The 14694-nt window shown below is 37.1% G+C and overlaps 1 protein-coding gene across 7 annotated transcripts in view; it reads right to left on the bottom strand.

The window, feature by feature from the left end:
- TENM2 (teneurin transmembrane protein 2) overlaps positions 1-14694 on the bottom strand; it is a 547941-nt gene that overhangs the window by 168483 nt on the left and 364764 nt on the right. For all 7 annotated transcript variants that reach the window (XM_072872166.1, XM_072872165.1, XM_072872162.1 and 4 more), the window contains one exon: positions 4419-4657. In XM_072872166.1, coding sequence (XP_072728267.1) covers positions 4419-4657 — 239 coding nt within the window. The remainder of the gene's footprint in view (positions 1-4418; positions 4658-14694) is intronic.

The raw sequence follows: 14694 nt of genomic DNA, 5'->3' as shown, positions 1-14694 counted from the left end.
TGACTCTCTTTTTCCTGTCCTTCTTTCTTCTTTTTTATATTTTTTCCCCTCCAAGTTTGGCATAAATCTAAAGAGCTAAAAACTAATTTAACATGACAAATGCTTTCATCACTCCCTTAACCTCTGAAGTGAACACTCTGACGAGGACAGTATGTGTGGTATATGCTTTCCTTTTGACACTTTATAAATTACTTTCTTGTAACTCGGTTTTACCACCAGTCCAGTATCTTCAGGATGTCCTAATTTGAATGGCTGGTTCTACATTATTCACATGTCACCCCAGGATATCAGGAATAACTCCTGGGCTTTGTGAAATGACGTATGTCTCAGACAGGATTGTAGGACAATTTTATTTACATACTGCATGCTGGAATTTACCAAAACGTTGTGCAATACTACCAACTTATACTCTGCATTTCATTTACATCTGGCTACTGAAGAAACAGGGAGAAGTGATAAACCTGGCTTTAAACAAGCAGACAACATTTTGTATACCGTGTAAGGAAAAAGTTAACTGAAGTGAATTTTTCCTATTCTCTGCTATTAAAAATAGCATAAAACACATCCATAGAAACATCTTAAAATGCTCTTTTTCATGGAAACTATCCAAAAATTTTTTGCCTCTGTCCATTCCTTTAACAAAAAACCCCCAAAGTTGCTTGATTTATTTTCAACCTGGTGAATCTGATGTGTGTCAAAGTTTCTGCAGAAACTCTGTAAGGGTAAAGGAATTCAGGTATAGAACAGTATGTCTAAGATGGCAAACTGTACGCATACAAAACCAAGCATATTTTGCACATGCACGTGCCATATCACAGTAGAGCAGTGCCACGCAGACCTGCAGGAAGTTTTCCCAGACATCAGTCAGGATAAGTTTCAGAGGAAGATTTAGGAAAACTCAGATAACGATGATACTGTCAGGCCTATAAAGGAAGAGTCTCTCTAAATCGCCAAACTTCGATGGCATTTGATGATCTAAACCTTCAATCTACATGTATCTTAAAAAAGAAAATAAAACCCAAAATTTCCTTCTAACAAGACATATTGTCATTATTTGGACAAATGTTTAACTTCTTAAAATCTCAGTAGTATCTTTATTTAACATCAATTATGTAGTGTGGCAAAAGGTTCCAAAGGTTATTATGCGCTATGAATTTATTTTTAAAGCTTTAAACATACTGGCTTTTAATTTCATTCATTGTATTTTTATTTGTGTGTTACCAGAAAGGCAATAGGAATGCCTAAATAATTTTTTAAATATTTATTCTTTTCTATCTCTTATGATACTGTTTTGCTTGTCTCTTTAAATCACCCCTCATTAGAAATTTTTTCATGCCACCCATAATCTTTGGCAGTCCTCTGAAAGTCCCATGTTTAAATGTGTAGAGAGCATGTTTTCAATGATCTGTCTGTATCAATTCCCCCATCTCTTTTATTATAGGACAATTCATTTAGAAATCCTGAAGACTATGAGAACTTCAAAGTATTCTTTCAATATAATTTACCTCATATTTGCCAGCATTGCCTTTTTCATTTAGTCCTGCAATAATCTTGATTAGCATTCATAGGATCCTCTTCACACAGCCTAGATACATTGACAAACCTAAGTAGCAGAACTATTTGCTGCAAATTTTGATGACTTTTTCCATAACTATTACTTTTAGCTAATATAACCCCAGTGATATAACCTCTGCTATGGTGGAGAGCAAGAAATTTTCTTTGTGGACATGTACAGCAGAAAAACATTATCAGCACCTTTAAAGCCTCTCCTATGCTTGAAGTTCTGACAGCAAAATACTTCAAGAGGAGTTACTGCAATATGGAGTATTGCCCTTCCTCCTGCGTGTCTTGGGGGAACTTAACATCTTTCTTCATCCCAAGACTGCCAGCTCTCCTGGTAGATTAACAGCTCTCACTTTTCCACTGTCTCAATGATTAGGACAGAATTGGGATGTTGGTCTGATCTGAACATTATTCTGGTCACCCGTTTTGAAAACATAAAAACATTTTTCCTCCTGACAGAGCAAGACAGTTATTTTGTCTTCACAGCAGTTCAGGGATTAGTAGGTCAGGAGCTCCAAAAGAGCTGCAGAAGAGGGGACAGCTGGTATTTCACATTGCTGCTCTTTCCCCAGGAGAGAGGATATTTAATTTTCCCAGGACTCAAGTTCTGTACATACCCAGGAGAAGGTAACCCTCCAGAGAACTGCAGAACAAGGAAAGGTTCTTAAGTTGTTTTTTTTTAAATAAGGAGTTGATTTAGCACCTTAAGTACCAAGCACCTTAAGTCATACTATGGGAGGACAGCAAGTCCCAGCAATTTAATGGGTGGATTAGCTTATAGCTGACGGTCTTATGCCTGCTCTTTGTCATGTGGAATGAATCGTATGAGTTTTTGCTGAGAGTGAGGGAATTAAATTAATGAATGGCCTAACTAAAGCACATCCCTTTTACCTTTCTGTTGTTCTCATGCACCTAAGGTAATGCAACTTATTTGTTCTTTTCTTTTCTTTTCTTTTCTTTTCTCTCTTTTCCATCACTTTAAATTATGATCACAGTGGATCCATCAAATTTATTCACAGGATTAATTGTAGCTATTTTCTGCTTTTGACAGCTACTCTTCAATATACTTATTCTTTACTGTGTATGGCATGAAGCTTGTCAGGTAACTTCTCATTATTTAATCCTTGAGCCAACACTTTCTTCCTAAAACCAGCTTTCTCATCCTTACTAGCCAACTCTATTGCGCTCATCATTCTTTAGTCAGGAAAGAAGACCTCAAAAACTTCTGTCAAAATGGATCACTTATGTCATTACTTGAAATGATAGACCATTCATCAATTATTAAGAGTCAATGCATTGCCTTACATTCTCTCTTGTTTTAGACAGTATACGAAAGTATATAAAGCAATAACTGTGTTGTAAAGCTTTGCTTTAGATTACAGTAACCTAAATACTAAGGAAAAATACATTTCATAATCCATCACTTCAAAGTTATGCACATGATTAAAATATTCAACTTGCAGTATATCATTTCCCATGTGCATAATCACTCAGAGAGCTGTTGTATGGTAACTGTCAAGTTCAATAAATCATGTGCTTTCCAATCTTTTTATTTATGTATCAAACTAAGCCTGTTATTCTTCTGAGGTTTTCTACAGAAAAAATATAGAAAGATGGTTAGCTCTGTAGTATTGAGTATGCTAGGATGTAGGCCTGGCCTAAAGAGACAGCAGCAATAAAGTAGCCAGTCAGCTCTCTCTTACTACTGTATATATTAATTACATATGGAAGCTCATTAGTATGAAAAATGGGGTTTCCTTAGAAAAGAGCGTCTATCCTGTTGAGTCAGATTATATGGGATAAAAAAAAATAATTTTTTAAAAAAATTATCTTCAAATGGAGAGAATAGGGAGAAAATTCAGTACATCTTTATAGGTCTTTTGAGCACTATATATGAGAATAGTTTCAGAGATGAACTAAAAACCACACAGAATAGGTCTGGAAGGTATTAACAGAAAATATTGACAAGCTACCATAATTTTGCCATTTACTCAGAGAAGCTAGAGAGTTTGTGCAGCTTGTCATTGTCATCACTGTATTGTCGAAGGCACTGTAAAAGGCACAAAATACACAGCTAGTTTGTGTAGACTTAGAAAAACCTCCAAAACAACAATGAGGGGGATACTGGCAGGGGGAATCAGAAATGAATTAAATTAAGAAAGACAAAATAACAGAAGCATGTTAAAAAAGTCTCAAAAGACCACAGAAAGAATTAGGACATGGTATGGTCAGTATTAATATATTAATCATGGGAAATAAGCACAACATTTAGAGTTTCCTTTCTTTATTTTTGCTTAGAAAATACTAAGGATGTGTGCAATATGGAAAATAAGAGCACACAAAATGGAACTATCTAACTATTTAGATCTACCACCAGGTATTTAGGCACACAGACAGATATAGACTGAGACTTATTAATCAAAATGATTTTGTGGTTTTTATCTAAAGGCAGCATGTGATGGTAACATTTGAATTCAAATGCCAGTAGCTTCTGTTACTTATATGGATTCACCACCTATCACAATTTTTTCCAAATATTTTTTAAACATATAGTAGTACATTAAAAAATCATTATATCACCCTCTGTTTGGACCATCTATGAGAGATGCCTATCTGACACCTAAAGTTAGCACTGCACATTGAGAATCCTGAATCGATTTCTTGCTTCTACTGCTTTTATAACAGTGAACAGGACTTGAACGTTTTATTTCTCCTCATTAATCAGTATAAGGAATAATAATTTTCTTTGCTCATTAAAAACACAAATTTGTGAAACAGATTGACCATCCTTTTGTCTGATGAATTTTCATTTGCTGACATAGCCATGTCATTTGACAGAGAAAACACAACCTTACCTATGAAATATGCTAGCAGTATGGCAAGCAGGACTGCAGCAGCAATTGCAGATAAAGCAGCACATTTCCAGCTACAATACTTGGAGGGTTTTTTCAGCTTGAACGCATTCCTGGAGAATGTATTTCTAGGTAACAGTCTGGGAGGTGGAGTATAAACCGTTCCTGAGGTCAACGGGTAACCAGGGGAAGAACTACTGAACAGCGGAGTAGTTCCAGAAGATGTCTTAAACAAGAAATGCCTGAAAAACATAAAATGGAACATAGTTGAAAATGGCAAGTACTGTAGTTAAGAAAGAGTATCTCCTATTCCTATTCCATTCCAGCTGCCATAATGTGTGAAATTCAACTAAAAAGAAAAAGGATTTTATATGAAGAAATAAGGAGATGAAAATTCTCATAGTCTTTTTGCTACCAGAGCTTAACAACTCACTAAAACACAGTGTCAGGATATCTGCTTAATCCTCTCTGTAATTAGATGCAACTTGACCAGATACTAGCTAAAACACCAGCATGACCGATGAAGTGTCTTTGAGTACCAGTTGAGATTGCACCTGTAAGAAGTGCGAGCAGTCTAGTAACAAAGCTCATTTTCAGAAGTGACGTCACTATCAATTCCTTTTGGCCCGTGTTTGATTAGGACAAAGCAACTAATTCTGCTACAAAATACCTGTAACATTTATTAGTATAACAGAACACTTTATGAGAAAACATCCTTTCTGAGTTCACAGGTTTACATGATTTCCCTGTGGAATCCACTACCCAACAAATATTCTAGAGACAAAAAAATTATGAGTCTCACTAACACACTTGGCAAAAGCTGGCAGCAAAAAACATTAAGAACATATTGAGCAAAAACCATAGACCTGTAAGAAAAGATCTTGCTAGAATTAGAATTAAGTATTATTTTTTTTAATGGTACACAGCTTTGGTTTGAACAACTAAGACAACCACCAAAAGCACATGACTCAGCAGAAAAAAAGAGGACTTCAACTGCCCATACATTTGTTAAGAAGAAAATATATAGGACAAAATATAGAAGGACAAAATATACTACCTAACAGAATCTCAGAAAACGCTGCCAACACATTCCAGACAGAGGAAATGGACAAAGCAAACTAGAAGACTGGCTTCTCTAGATTAACTTCTCACAATCAGGAAGAACTGACTACAAGCATGTTCCCAATAAATGATAAATAGAGAAGCACAGAATAAAGGCAGTGGTCTTCAAGAAGGCCACTTGTTTTGAGACAAAAGAGCTTTGAAGATCCATTTCATACCCTATCCCTTCATAGTTCTGAAGAACAAGTGCTTCTTGGAATCAATGAGAATGAAGATACTCCGTAATCTCCAAAATCAAATCCACAGCCTAAAATAACCCGTCTTACTTCAAATGTAAAAATGTTTAACATTTTTATTCAGATCAGAATCCAGTATGTCACTCTCAAATCACCTGTTAGAACTTCAAAATCAATTCCAGTCACTGTTTATTACAACAATGATTTGGAAGTTTGAAACAGAAATGTATTTCCTAAGTAAGTTTTCCAACCCATCAACATGCATGTGCATACTTCCAAGCATAGAGTTTACTGTATAATTACTATACAGAATAACCAAAGTGATTTTCAAGAGTACCAAAGCATTTGTTTTGAAATGAAACCCAGAGCATAATAAATTGCATAGAATTTGCATAGAGGTAGAAGACAGTAAAAGGAAGGCTGGCGAGGTTTCCCAGTTTTATGATTAAACATTCACATTTGAAGACAGTCTCTGAAAATATAGTCTTTTTTAAAATGTAGTCATTAATAAACTCTATTAATGAACATGAAAAATCACTTAGTTTGACACTGCCTTTGTTATTTTTTTTTTTAAACCCCAAATGACCTTGTACATCCCTTACAACAGTTTGTTTCAGAAAATATTTCAGTCACCTAAGATAGTGGTAGTATTCACTGTCATAACTTTTCCTTTGTGCTCTGGATACACCACAGGAAAAACTTCAGACACACAAGTACATAATCAGAAGTGGCTTTCAAAGCCTGTTATCTCAAGCAGATTAATTCTGTGTTTTGTTTTGTTTTTTTTAAATGCAGTATTTGTAAAACAAAGAAAGAAGCAGAATAAAAAGGGAATATTCTAACCAGTTACTTAATAGAAACATTCTGCCTTTTTTTTTCAAATAAAGTTGCCCTTCTTTTTCCTTATCAGCAAGGCTCATTAGACATTAGAATTGCTTCTTTTCTACACTTTGTACATGATCTATGGGAAAACACAGTAAAGGCAAATGCTAAAAGGGTTTCCCCCTCAAAATTACCTAGCCTTTTAAATTAAAAACCAGACCTTCCAGTTACAAGAAAGCAAGAAATAATGAAAGTCTGATTTCATGAACACTTCATTTTAAATGTTTCTTTACTTTGCAACAATTCAATTAAAATAACTGTTGGGAAAATGATGTTATCAGGCTGGTTGTGTTATGCTAGATCTATTGACACGTCTATTCCTTTTGTCTGGTTAAAACCTGATTAACACTTGTTTAGCAGAAACAGTTTTAGTCCTTTTTGCTTGCTCTCTGGTGTTGGGAACACGATACCACTTCCATGATAGGAACTAGGGGTTGAAGTGACATGGAGCATGAGGAAGGAAGGAAGGAAGGACAGAAAGAAGAGAGATCTGGTGAGGCAAGGGCAGGCAGGAAGGCTCATCTCTCTTATTCAGGCTAACTCTGCATCTGCCTCAGCCCAGGACCCCCTTCTCCTCCTAAATCCTCATGGCATGAGTGGTCCTTTCAGGGTTGGGCCTAAGGGTCTACAACAAACGGTTCTTACAGTTCTTTCCTTTTTCCTGCCCAAAAGCAGATCTCTCAGAATCAAACTGGAAATTGCAGTCCTTGGCACTGTCTTTATCTGAAATGTCAAGGTTTTTAAACCCAGGAATTTTATGTCCTCTTTAGCTGAGAAGGCAGCTACAGTACCAACAGAAATTTTAATATAAAGCATTGTTAAAGTAAACTCAGATATATAATGAAACTCCACTCCCATTAAAATTGAATTAATGAATATCTAGATATGTTTTAATAGAACATGTCAATCATATACTGTTTGACGTGAGAAGAAAAAAAAAGTAGAAGAAAAAAAATAGTTCCAGAAAAAAAGAATTCAAAGTTCCACTTTGTGATACATAAAGTCTATAAAGAAAACCAAAATACTTGTCCACGCAAACATGATCTCTATTATATTGTTAAGACTGATCAGAACTTGATAGAAGTAAAAAAGGCTGATTGAAATGGATACGTGGAACAGTGTCATTCTCAAAGCAAAAAGAAAAAATATCATTGGATAAACTCTGAATTTTGTCACACCTGCGAGTCCTACCCATGTATTTTGAAAGCTGAAAGTTTACTGTCTCCATATGAGGATTTCTGACAAAGTGGCAACCGTTAGAAGATAGCACACCATCTTAAAGTACAGAAATTCTGCCTTCAAAAGTTTTAAAAAGACATTTAACTAAAACTGGCATTGCATTCAGAACTTGGAGGCTGGTTTAGCAGAAATACCTTAAGTTATAGTAAAGCACACCAGAAAGACTGAGAACATAATGGACAAAATACTTGGACCCCCAGAGTTTTAAGTCTAGATTCAGCTACTAATGGAAATAAATTGACTTGTCTCAACTCTATCCCTAAACCCAATGATCTATAGCTATATTTTTATGTGGGATTTGACATGCTCTGGTACAACCAATTGTCTGTGGGCCCAAGCTGCACAGAGGGAACATGAGCATTTATCAACATTAATTACAGTCTCACAGCAGTAAGACTGGGAGGTATTGTACAATGACTGCTTATGAAAAGAAATGATCTTATTTGTACCCATTCACTTAATTGCAAATACATTCCATATTAGAATTAAACCCCCTGTATATTCTCTGTCTTACCTGTTCACCTATAAAACACTGTTAAGAAAACCACATTTTCTACTTCACAATTAGCATTAATAATTTGATTTAGATTGGGACTAAATTTCTATTTTGAAAACGTGGGAGTAAATTTGCTAAGTCTCAGCCTAGTCTCCCTAATTTCTGTGTATCATGAAGACATTCCTATACCGGAAAACTACAAAATATGATTGTCATTATACAATGATTCAGTAATTTAAGCATCCATGAAAGCTATGGAAGGAGCTTGAATGCTGCTCACAGAAAATAAGTTAACCCTGTAGCTCGCTCAGTGCTCTCCTCCACCACTCTGCAGCTTTCTGGGCTGTAAAATGCACCCCCCTTTGTTTTAAGCAGCGTGTGCTGCTGCTGCACTGGTTCACAGACGGGGACCTCATCACTGACGCCAGGAGAAAGGTGACATCTGTGAAAGCTGAGCTTGCAAGAGGACATTTGTCTACAATTCTGTGGACTAATGGTAAATGGGAAAAGCTATATTTTGCTTTCTTCATTAATTCAGAGCTCTCTATAGCTTTTATTTTCCCACAGGTCAAAAGGACCTCTGGTGTTCAGGGAATAGTGGTCTGACAGAGACTGTATTAACTTCCATATTCTTTGAGAGAACAATCTTACCCCCCCCCCGCCCCTTTCTGGCCAGATTGTCATGGCAGCACACTGCAAGAATCAGCTGAGAAAAAAAAATATTGGTTTTTGCAATTAAAAACTGTAATAGGAAGGAAGAACAACATACTTTCTAACATAAATTGCTTCTTTCCCTCCTCATACTATCCTAAGCTCATTCTGTATGAAAAAAAGAAATACAGAGAGCTGTAATGCTTAAATTGTCTTTTTTCATAGGTTTTTTAATAGGCTTTTAACAGTAATTAATAAATAGAAAAGATACATACCAAGAGAATAGTAACAGCTCAATTTAGTGGTTCTAGGACTTAAAAAATATCTTCAAGCTGTGGTAAAATCACATCTGTCTATAATTTTATTGGACATTTATTCTTAGCAGAAGAAACAATGAAATATAGAACATAATATGCTGGCTTTCACTGAGGGGAAAAAAAAAAAAATCTTCTGTAGTCTTCTAAGTCCTCCAAAATAGTAGCCATGAGTCATTTTGTGTCAGTGGAAGCCTCAAAGTGGCTGCCAAATTCAGACAGTGAAGTTTTATGGCAGTTTTCTAACTTCTATAGAGAAAGAAACCAAGATTGAAGAAAACTAAATGAACTCTGAGTGTTAGACTGGTGCAAGGTTTGGTTACCTCTGTAAGGGTGTGTCAGTCTTTCCCCAAATGAGATTTAATTGCATGTTCTTGCTCTCAGGTTCTTGCGGAGAAACAGAGGATTATCAGCCAGGTTGACACAGCTGAGGCCTCTCTGATGCAGTAAAATTGCACAGAAGTTTCTAGCCTTTTTCGTGTCTAGAACACAGGGACTTAGGCATTCCCCAAATGCACTGAAGTTAGCACTAAAGGTTTTAAATGTTATCTATACGTGTTTAAATTGTATAGTTACAAGAAGTTGTCTCAATCACGTCAAATTTACAGAATAAACTCAGTAGGATAGATTTTTCAGTGGAAAGCTATTTAAAATACATGCTTACATAAATGAACCGTCCATTTTACACAAGTGTGCCTATCAGCACCCTCACACCCAAATGCCTGTTGCAAACGGAGGAGAGCCCTCACGACAACACACTATTTCAGTGTTTTTCAGCCTGCTGCAGATAATCAATTTGTAACTAACTGTGCGTGGTGCAGGAACTAAGGACACCCTATTAGGCATGGAAGCAATAATTCAGAATGAACACATCAATACCAATGGGGTACTTCTATCCACTGTAACGTAACTCCAAACCTCACAGCTTCCAGCACAGCTCTAATACCAGCTTCCCAGCTCTTGAAAGGTTCATGATTCCTTAAAGGCTGGGTTCTTCACATCCCCAGGCAAAGTCTTCTAAAAAATGCAGTGTTAAGCAGAGTGTCACGGATGTTGCCTTAAGTACCAGACTAGCTTGTCACTGCCATCTCCACGCTCTTAACAAAGACACAGTCGGACACACAAAAGCACCGTAATTGAAAGCTGCCTGACAGGAAGGTAGGATGTTGTACAAAAAGACAGGTGCCAGCCTCTGGGCACCCTGATCTGTCATATTATTAAACAAAAACAAATAAGCAATGTTCACAAAGCCGCAACCGAAAACAGACTAGGTAAAAAAAGGCAAAATGTCTGTATTGCACCACAGCTGCAGCATTAGCTCTGTACCAGACACCTTTTTACAGGACAACTGGCATTTGATCTGGAAGATGTTAATTGAGATACTGCTTGGATCTCAATCAAAAAGTTGGATCAGCTTTTAGAACCTTCTTTCTCTCTCTCATCCCCACTGTAAGCTGCCCACCTCCAGCACCCTCCTGGGGCTCTCGATGCCTGTGTTCCAGGCCCGGGTCTGGTACGTCCCAACGGCACAACCTTGGCTCAGGCTGCTCAGAAGACCCCTGAGTTCTGACAAAGAGCTGCAAGAGAGTCTGTAGAAAGATAAGGTGAAAAATATGGAGAGAGGAAGGATTGCTGAGATGGGGATCATTAGTAGCTCGAGACTTTGAGAGGGAGAATACCAACATGGAAAGGCATAAAATCTGAAAGAGGAAAACCCAGGAAGGCTGGCAAGAATGCACTGGGTTGAATGGCTGGTGTGGATGGAGTTGGCGGCACACGGCAGCTCAGTGACCCCAGGGAGCTACAGGAGCCACCTCCTACCTTCGTGACTGGTGCCTGTGTGGCCAGAAAAGATTCTGGGTGCCCTGCAACAGGCGGTGAGCATGCTCACTCAGCCTGTCAGCTTAAATCCTAGTTAGCTTTTGTGTGAGTCAGCCAGTAAATAATCGCTTTACCCTATAAATTTATGCATATCCTCCTTGCACTATTGTTTATTCTCCAGGAATGCAGCAATGAAACTGCTAGTTAACAGCTAGTAAAAACCAACAGGAATAGCTACAGACATGGACACAAAAAATCAGCTACTCCGCATATGTACTTACATTAAATGGGAGCAGGATCAATAATGCAGGTATAGGAAGATTTAGGCAGGTCTGAATCAGCTATAGGACCTTTCCCTTCTCAAGTGGAAAAACGTGTGTCTTTTCTGCTGTAAAGTTCTCAGTAGTATGTTGCATAGTGCAGTCAAAGTGATGAAATCCAATAATGCCTACATTTGTTATTCCGGTAATGATGATAATGACAACAGTATTTTGCATTTCAATAGGTCTGTTCATTTTTAGATTTCTACATCAATTAATGAACATAATTTCAAAACACTTCTATTTTAAAAGGCATACATGTAAGCTCTTCACTATCTCTTAATTCAACTACTCACTTAACAAGAAAAAAAGAAAAAGTACTAGCAACAGTGCTATTTCAAGTCTATAAATAATAGACTATAAATAATAGAACAGAATAATAAACTCCAATATCTAAAATAATTTTATCAGTCTACATCTAAACTTAAAAAATAGAAACCTAAATCACATAATTTGAGATTAATTTTTTTTAAAATAAAAAGTAACACCCTAAACATACCTGCCTTTTCCTGTACAGTCACTCACACTACCTGTTCACTCTGCACAAGCCAAAACTTAAAAATGCATACCAAGAAGATCGTGAAAACATGCAATTATTTGCAATCTTGAAAAATTTCTTTGAGCTTATCTGTACGTGAGTGGGAGTACATCTAGATTGATTTTCTGACCACCATTACATATCCTGCTTCTGTAGTGTTTTCCTTCACCCTTTTTTCTCTCCTATCAGAGCCTACATTTGTTATGAAAACAATACTACAGTAGCCTGCTAAAAATGACCTTTCTACAATGTTTTTGGAATTCCTCCAAGTACATGGCCCAAACATGTGTAAAGTCCTTGGGGATGCTTTTGACTGTGCTTTACTTGACTCTTTAAAATGCTTCTGATTTTTAGATAGGTCCACAATCTATCTATGCAGATCCCATTTATTTGGAAAGTCCACACAACCTTCCTGCAACCTCCACATGCAGGAACAAGAGAATGAAGGAGTCAGTTCTTCCCCCAGCCCTCAAACTCAGAGGACTGAACTGCTGTAGCATATGTGCCTGTAGCCTTATAGTTTAAGTACGTGGTAAGAGAAAGCCACATAAGACAAAGCAAAATTAGGGTGAAGAGTTATTTCACTGTTCCAAGTAGTTGTTTGTTATGCTGAATATATCCTAGAAATTTGCATTAACAAAAGGAAAAGAAATTTTGTTTCACTGTTCTGTTCCAGAACATTTTGCATCATGTATAAAGATATCAAAATATTGAGACATTAGTCAAAATAGGCAGACAATTGTGGAGAGTGGCTGTAACTTGGAACTTCTACACATTCAGAAACTTCAAGTTTACATATTCAGTTCAGGAGTTCTGCAGCTCATCTTGACACTCTAATATGGTACAGCAACTGAATTCAGTATTAACAACATTTCAGATATTTAATTTCTTTCTTTAAAAAAAAACACACCAAAAAAACCTCAGCACTAAATCCCACTCTTCATGTCCTCTATTCTTGGCTTTTTGCTACGACTGCTCTAGCCTGTGCATAGCCACTGTGTACCACATTCACTCCTTCACTGCCTGAAAGGCTGCAGCTACAAAAGTGCTGAGCTCGGGTGTTTCCCTGCTATGATGCCCCATGATTTTGAGTTCATGCACTGCATTGGTACAGACTGCGATACAGCTCATGTTGCTACTCCATCCATTAATCTCTCATTTCTGTCCTAGCTCTCTCTCCTCATCAGACCGGCAAAGAAAGAAATATAGCTTGAACCCCAGGAGCGGGCAAATATTTTGAAGAGCAACATGGGGGGTTTTTTTAAGGCTAATTTTCAGATTTCTCAATCTTTAAACTGAACTTTGCTTAAATGACCCCATGTTTGGACAACTGCTCTTATACTACAGCCCACAAGATCTTCTAAGGAAACAGATTTCATAATCACCGGAAGAGTGACCATCATCCTTTCTCCTGAAATACAGGAGAAACATTAGTAAGTTACATTCTTGATTGAATCCTCGTAACAGATCCTTGTGAGCAAGCTCAAAGAAATTATAGACATACATACAAAATTATCTTTACAACTAAAAGATTGGGACTGAAAATATTTCAAAGTATGAGACTAATTATGAGACTAAAGAATAAGACTAATTTCTATTTAATTTTGTCTTTTTTTTCTCCTGGATTAAGCATTATTAATTATAATGGTACCAACTAAATTAATATCAATATAAAGTACTGGAACAGGCATTAGTATGTTAGGCAATCTCAATCAAACATCCATCCATGAAAGATCTTCTGTTATCCCCACTTATGAGTCATTCTGTTTTTGACCGGCGCCTGCAGATGGCCCTGTGTGAGGTTCCCATACCAGAGAGGACTCTTACAGTGCAAAGAGTGATGCAAACCTTCCTTGCAAAGCCATACTTTTCTCCCTGTGCCCTCAAAGCATTTTGAGCTTTAAAGCAGAGCGCTGCCTCTCTAGCTGTCTGGAAGTAATGAGACCCACACCAGGATGTTCAAAGGTAGTATTTTCATCATTCATCCTCTTCGAAAGCAATGATTAAAGAAGCAATAAAGGAACAACTCTTTACTGGAAAATGTAGAAACCAGCACTTTGGAAAGAGGAGGAGGAGATGGTTTGAAACAGACTGCAAGAGGACAATAAAAGTTAAAGAGCATTAAACAGCACCTCTGAGCCTAAAGGTAAAGCAGCTAAGTACCGCAGAAATGAACCATAAAAACAGCACCATAAAAATGCTATAGCGATGCATTACTGCATCCTTAGTTAAAGATATTTCAACCCTTCCATTACGGACCCTTTTTTCAAAGAAAACAGAACGATTAGGTAGCCAGCCTGGAGGCCTGTTGCAGCCATAAAGAAGCAGCAGACTAGGGAAGACACAGTCCATATTTGTTTGCCTTGAACCAGAAACAAGCATATTAAAAACAAGCACGCATCGTTGGAAGTGTTCAAGGTCAGGTTGGACGGGGCTCTGAGCAACCTGATCTAGTGAGAGGTATCCCTGCCCATTGCAGGGGGGTTGGACTAGATATCTTTAAAGTTCCCTTCTAACCCAAACTGTTCTATGATTCTATGATTCTAAAAAAGTGTAATTAACAACTCCCTATAAGCATTTTGCAATCTTGTAACTCCACTAAAAGCAACAAGCTACTGCAATACATCTAAGCATAATTATGTAAAAATACAGAACCACAAAGGGTACATGGAGACTTGGGGTATAGTTGCTTGAAGAGGGTACATGAAAACATGTGCAAG

Source organism: Ciconia boyciana, chromosome 9 (assembly GCF_034638445.1).
Source record: "Ciconia boyciana chromosome 9, ASM3463844v1, whole genome shotgun sequence".
Classification (NCBI taxonomy): domain Eukaryota; kingdom Metazoa; phylum Chordata; class Aves; order Ciconiiformes; family Ciconiidae; genus Ciconia; species Ciconia boyciana.
Note: the sequence above shows the minus strand (reverse complement) of the source record. Positions and strands in the feature narration are given on the sequence as shown.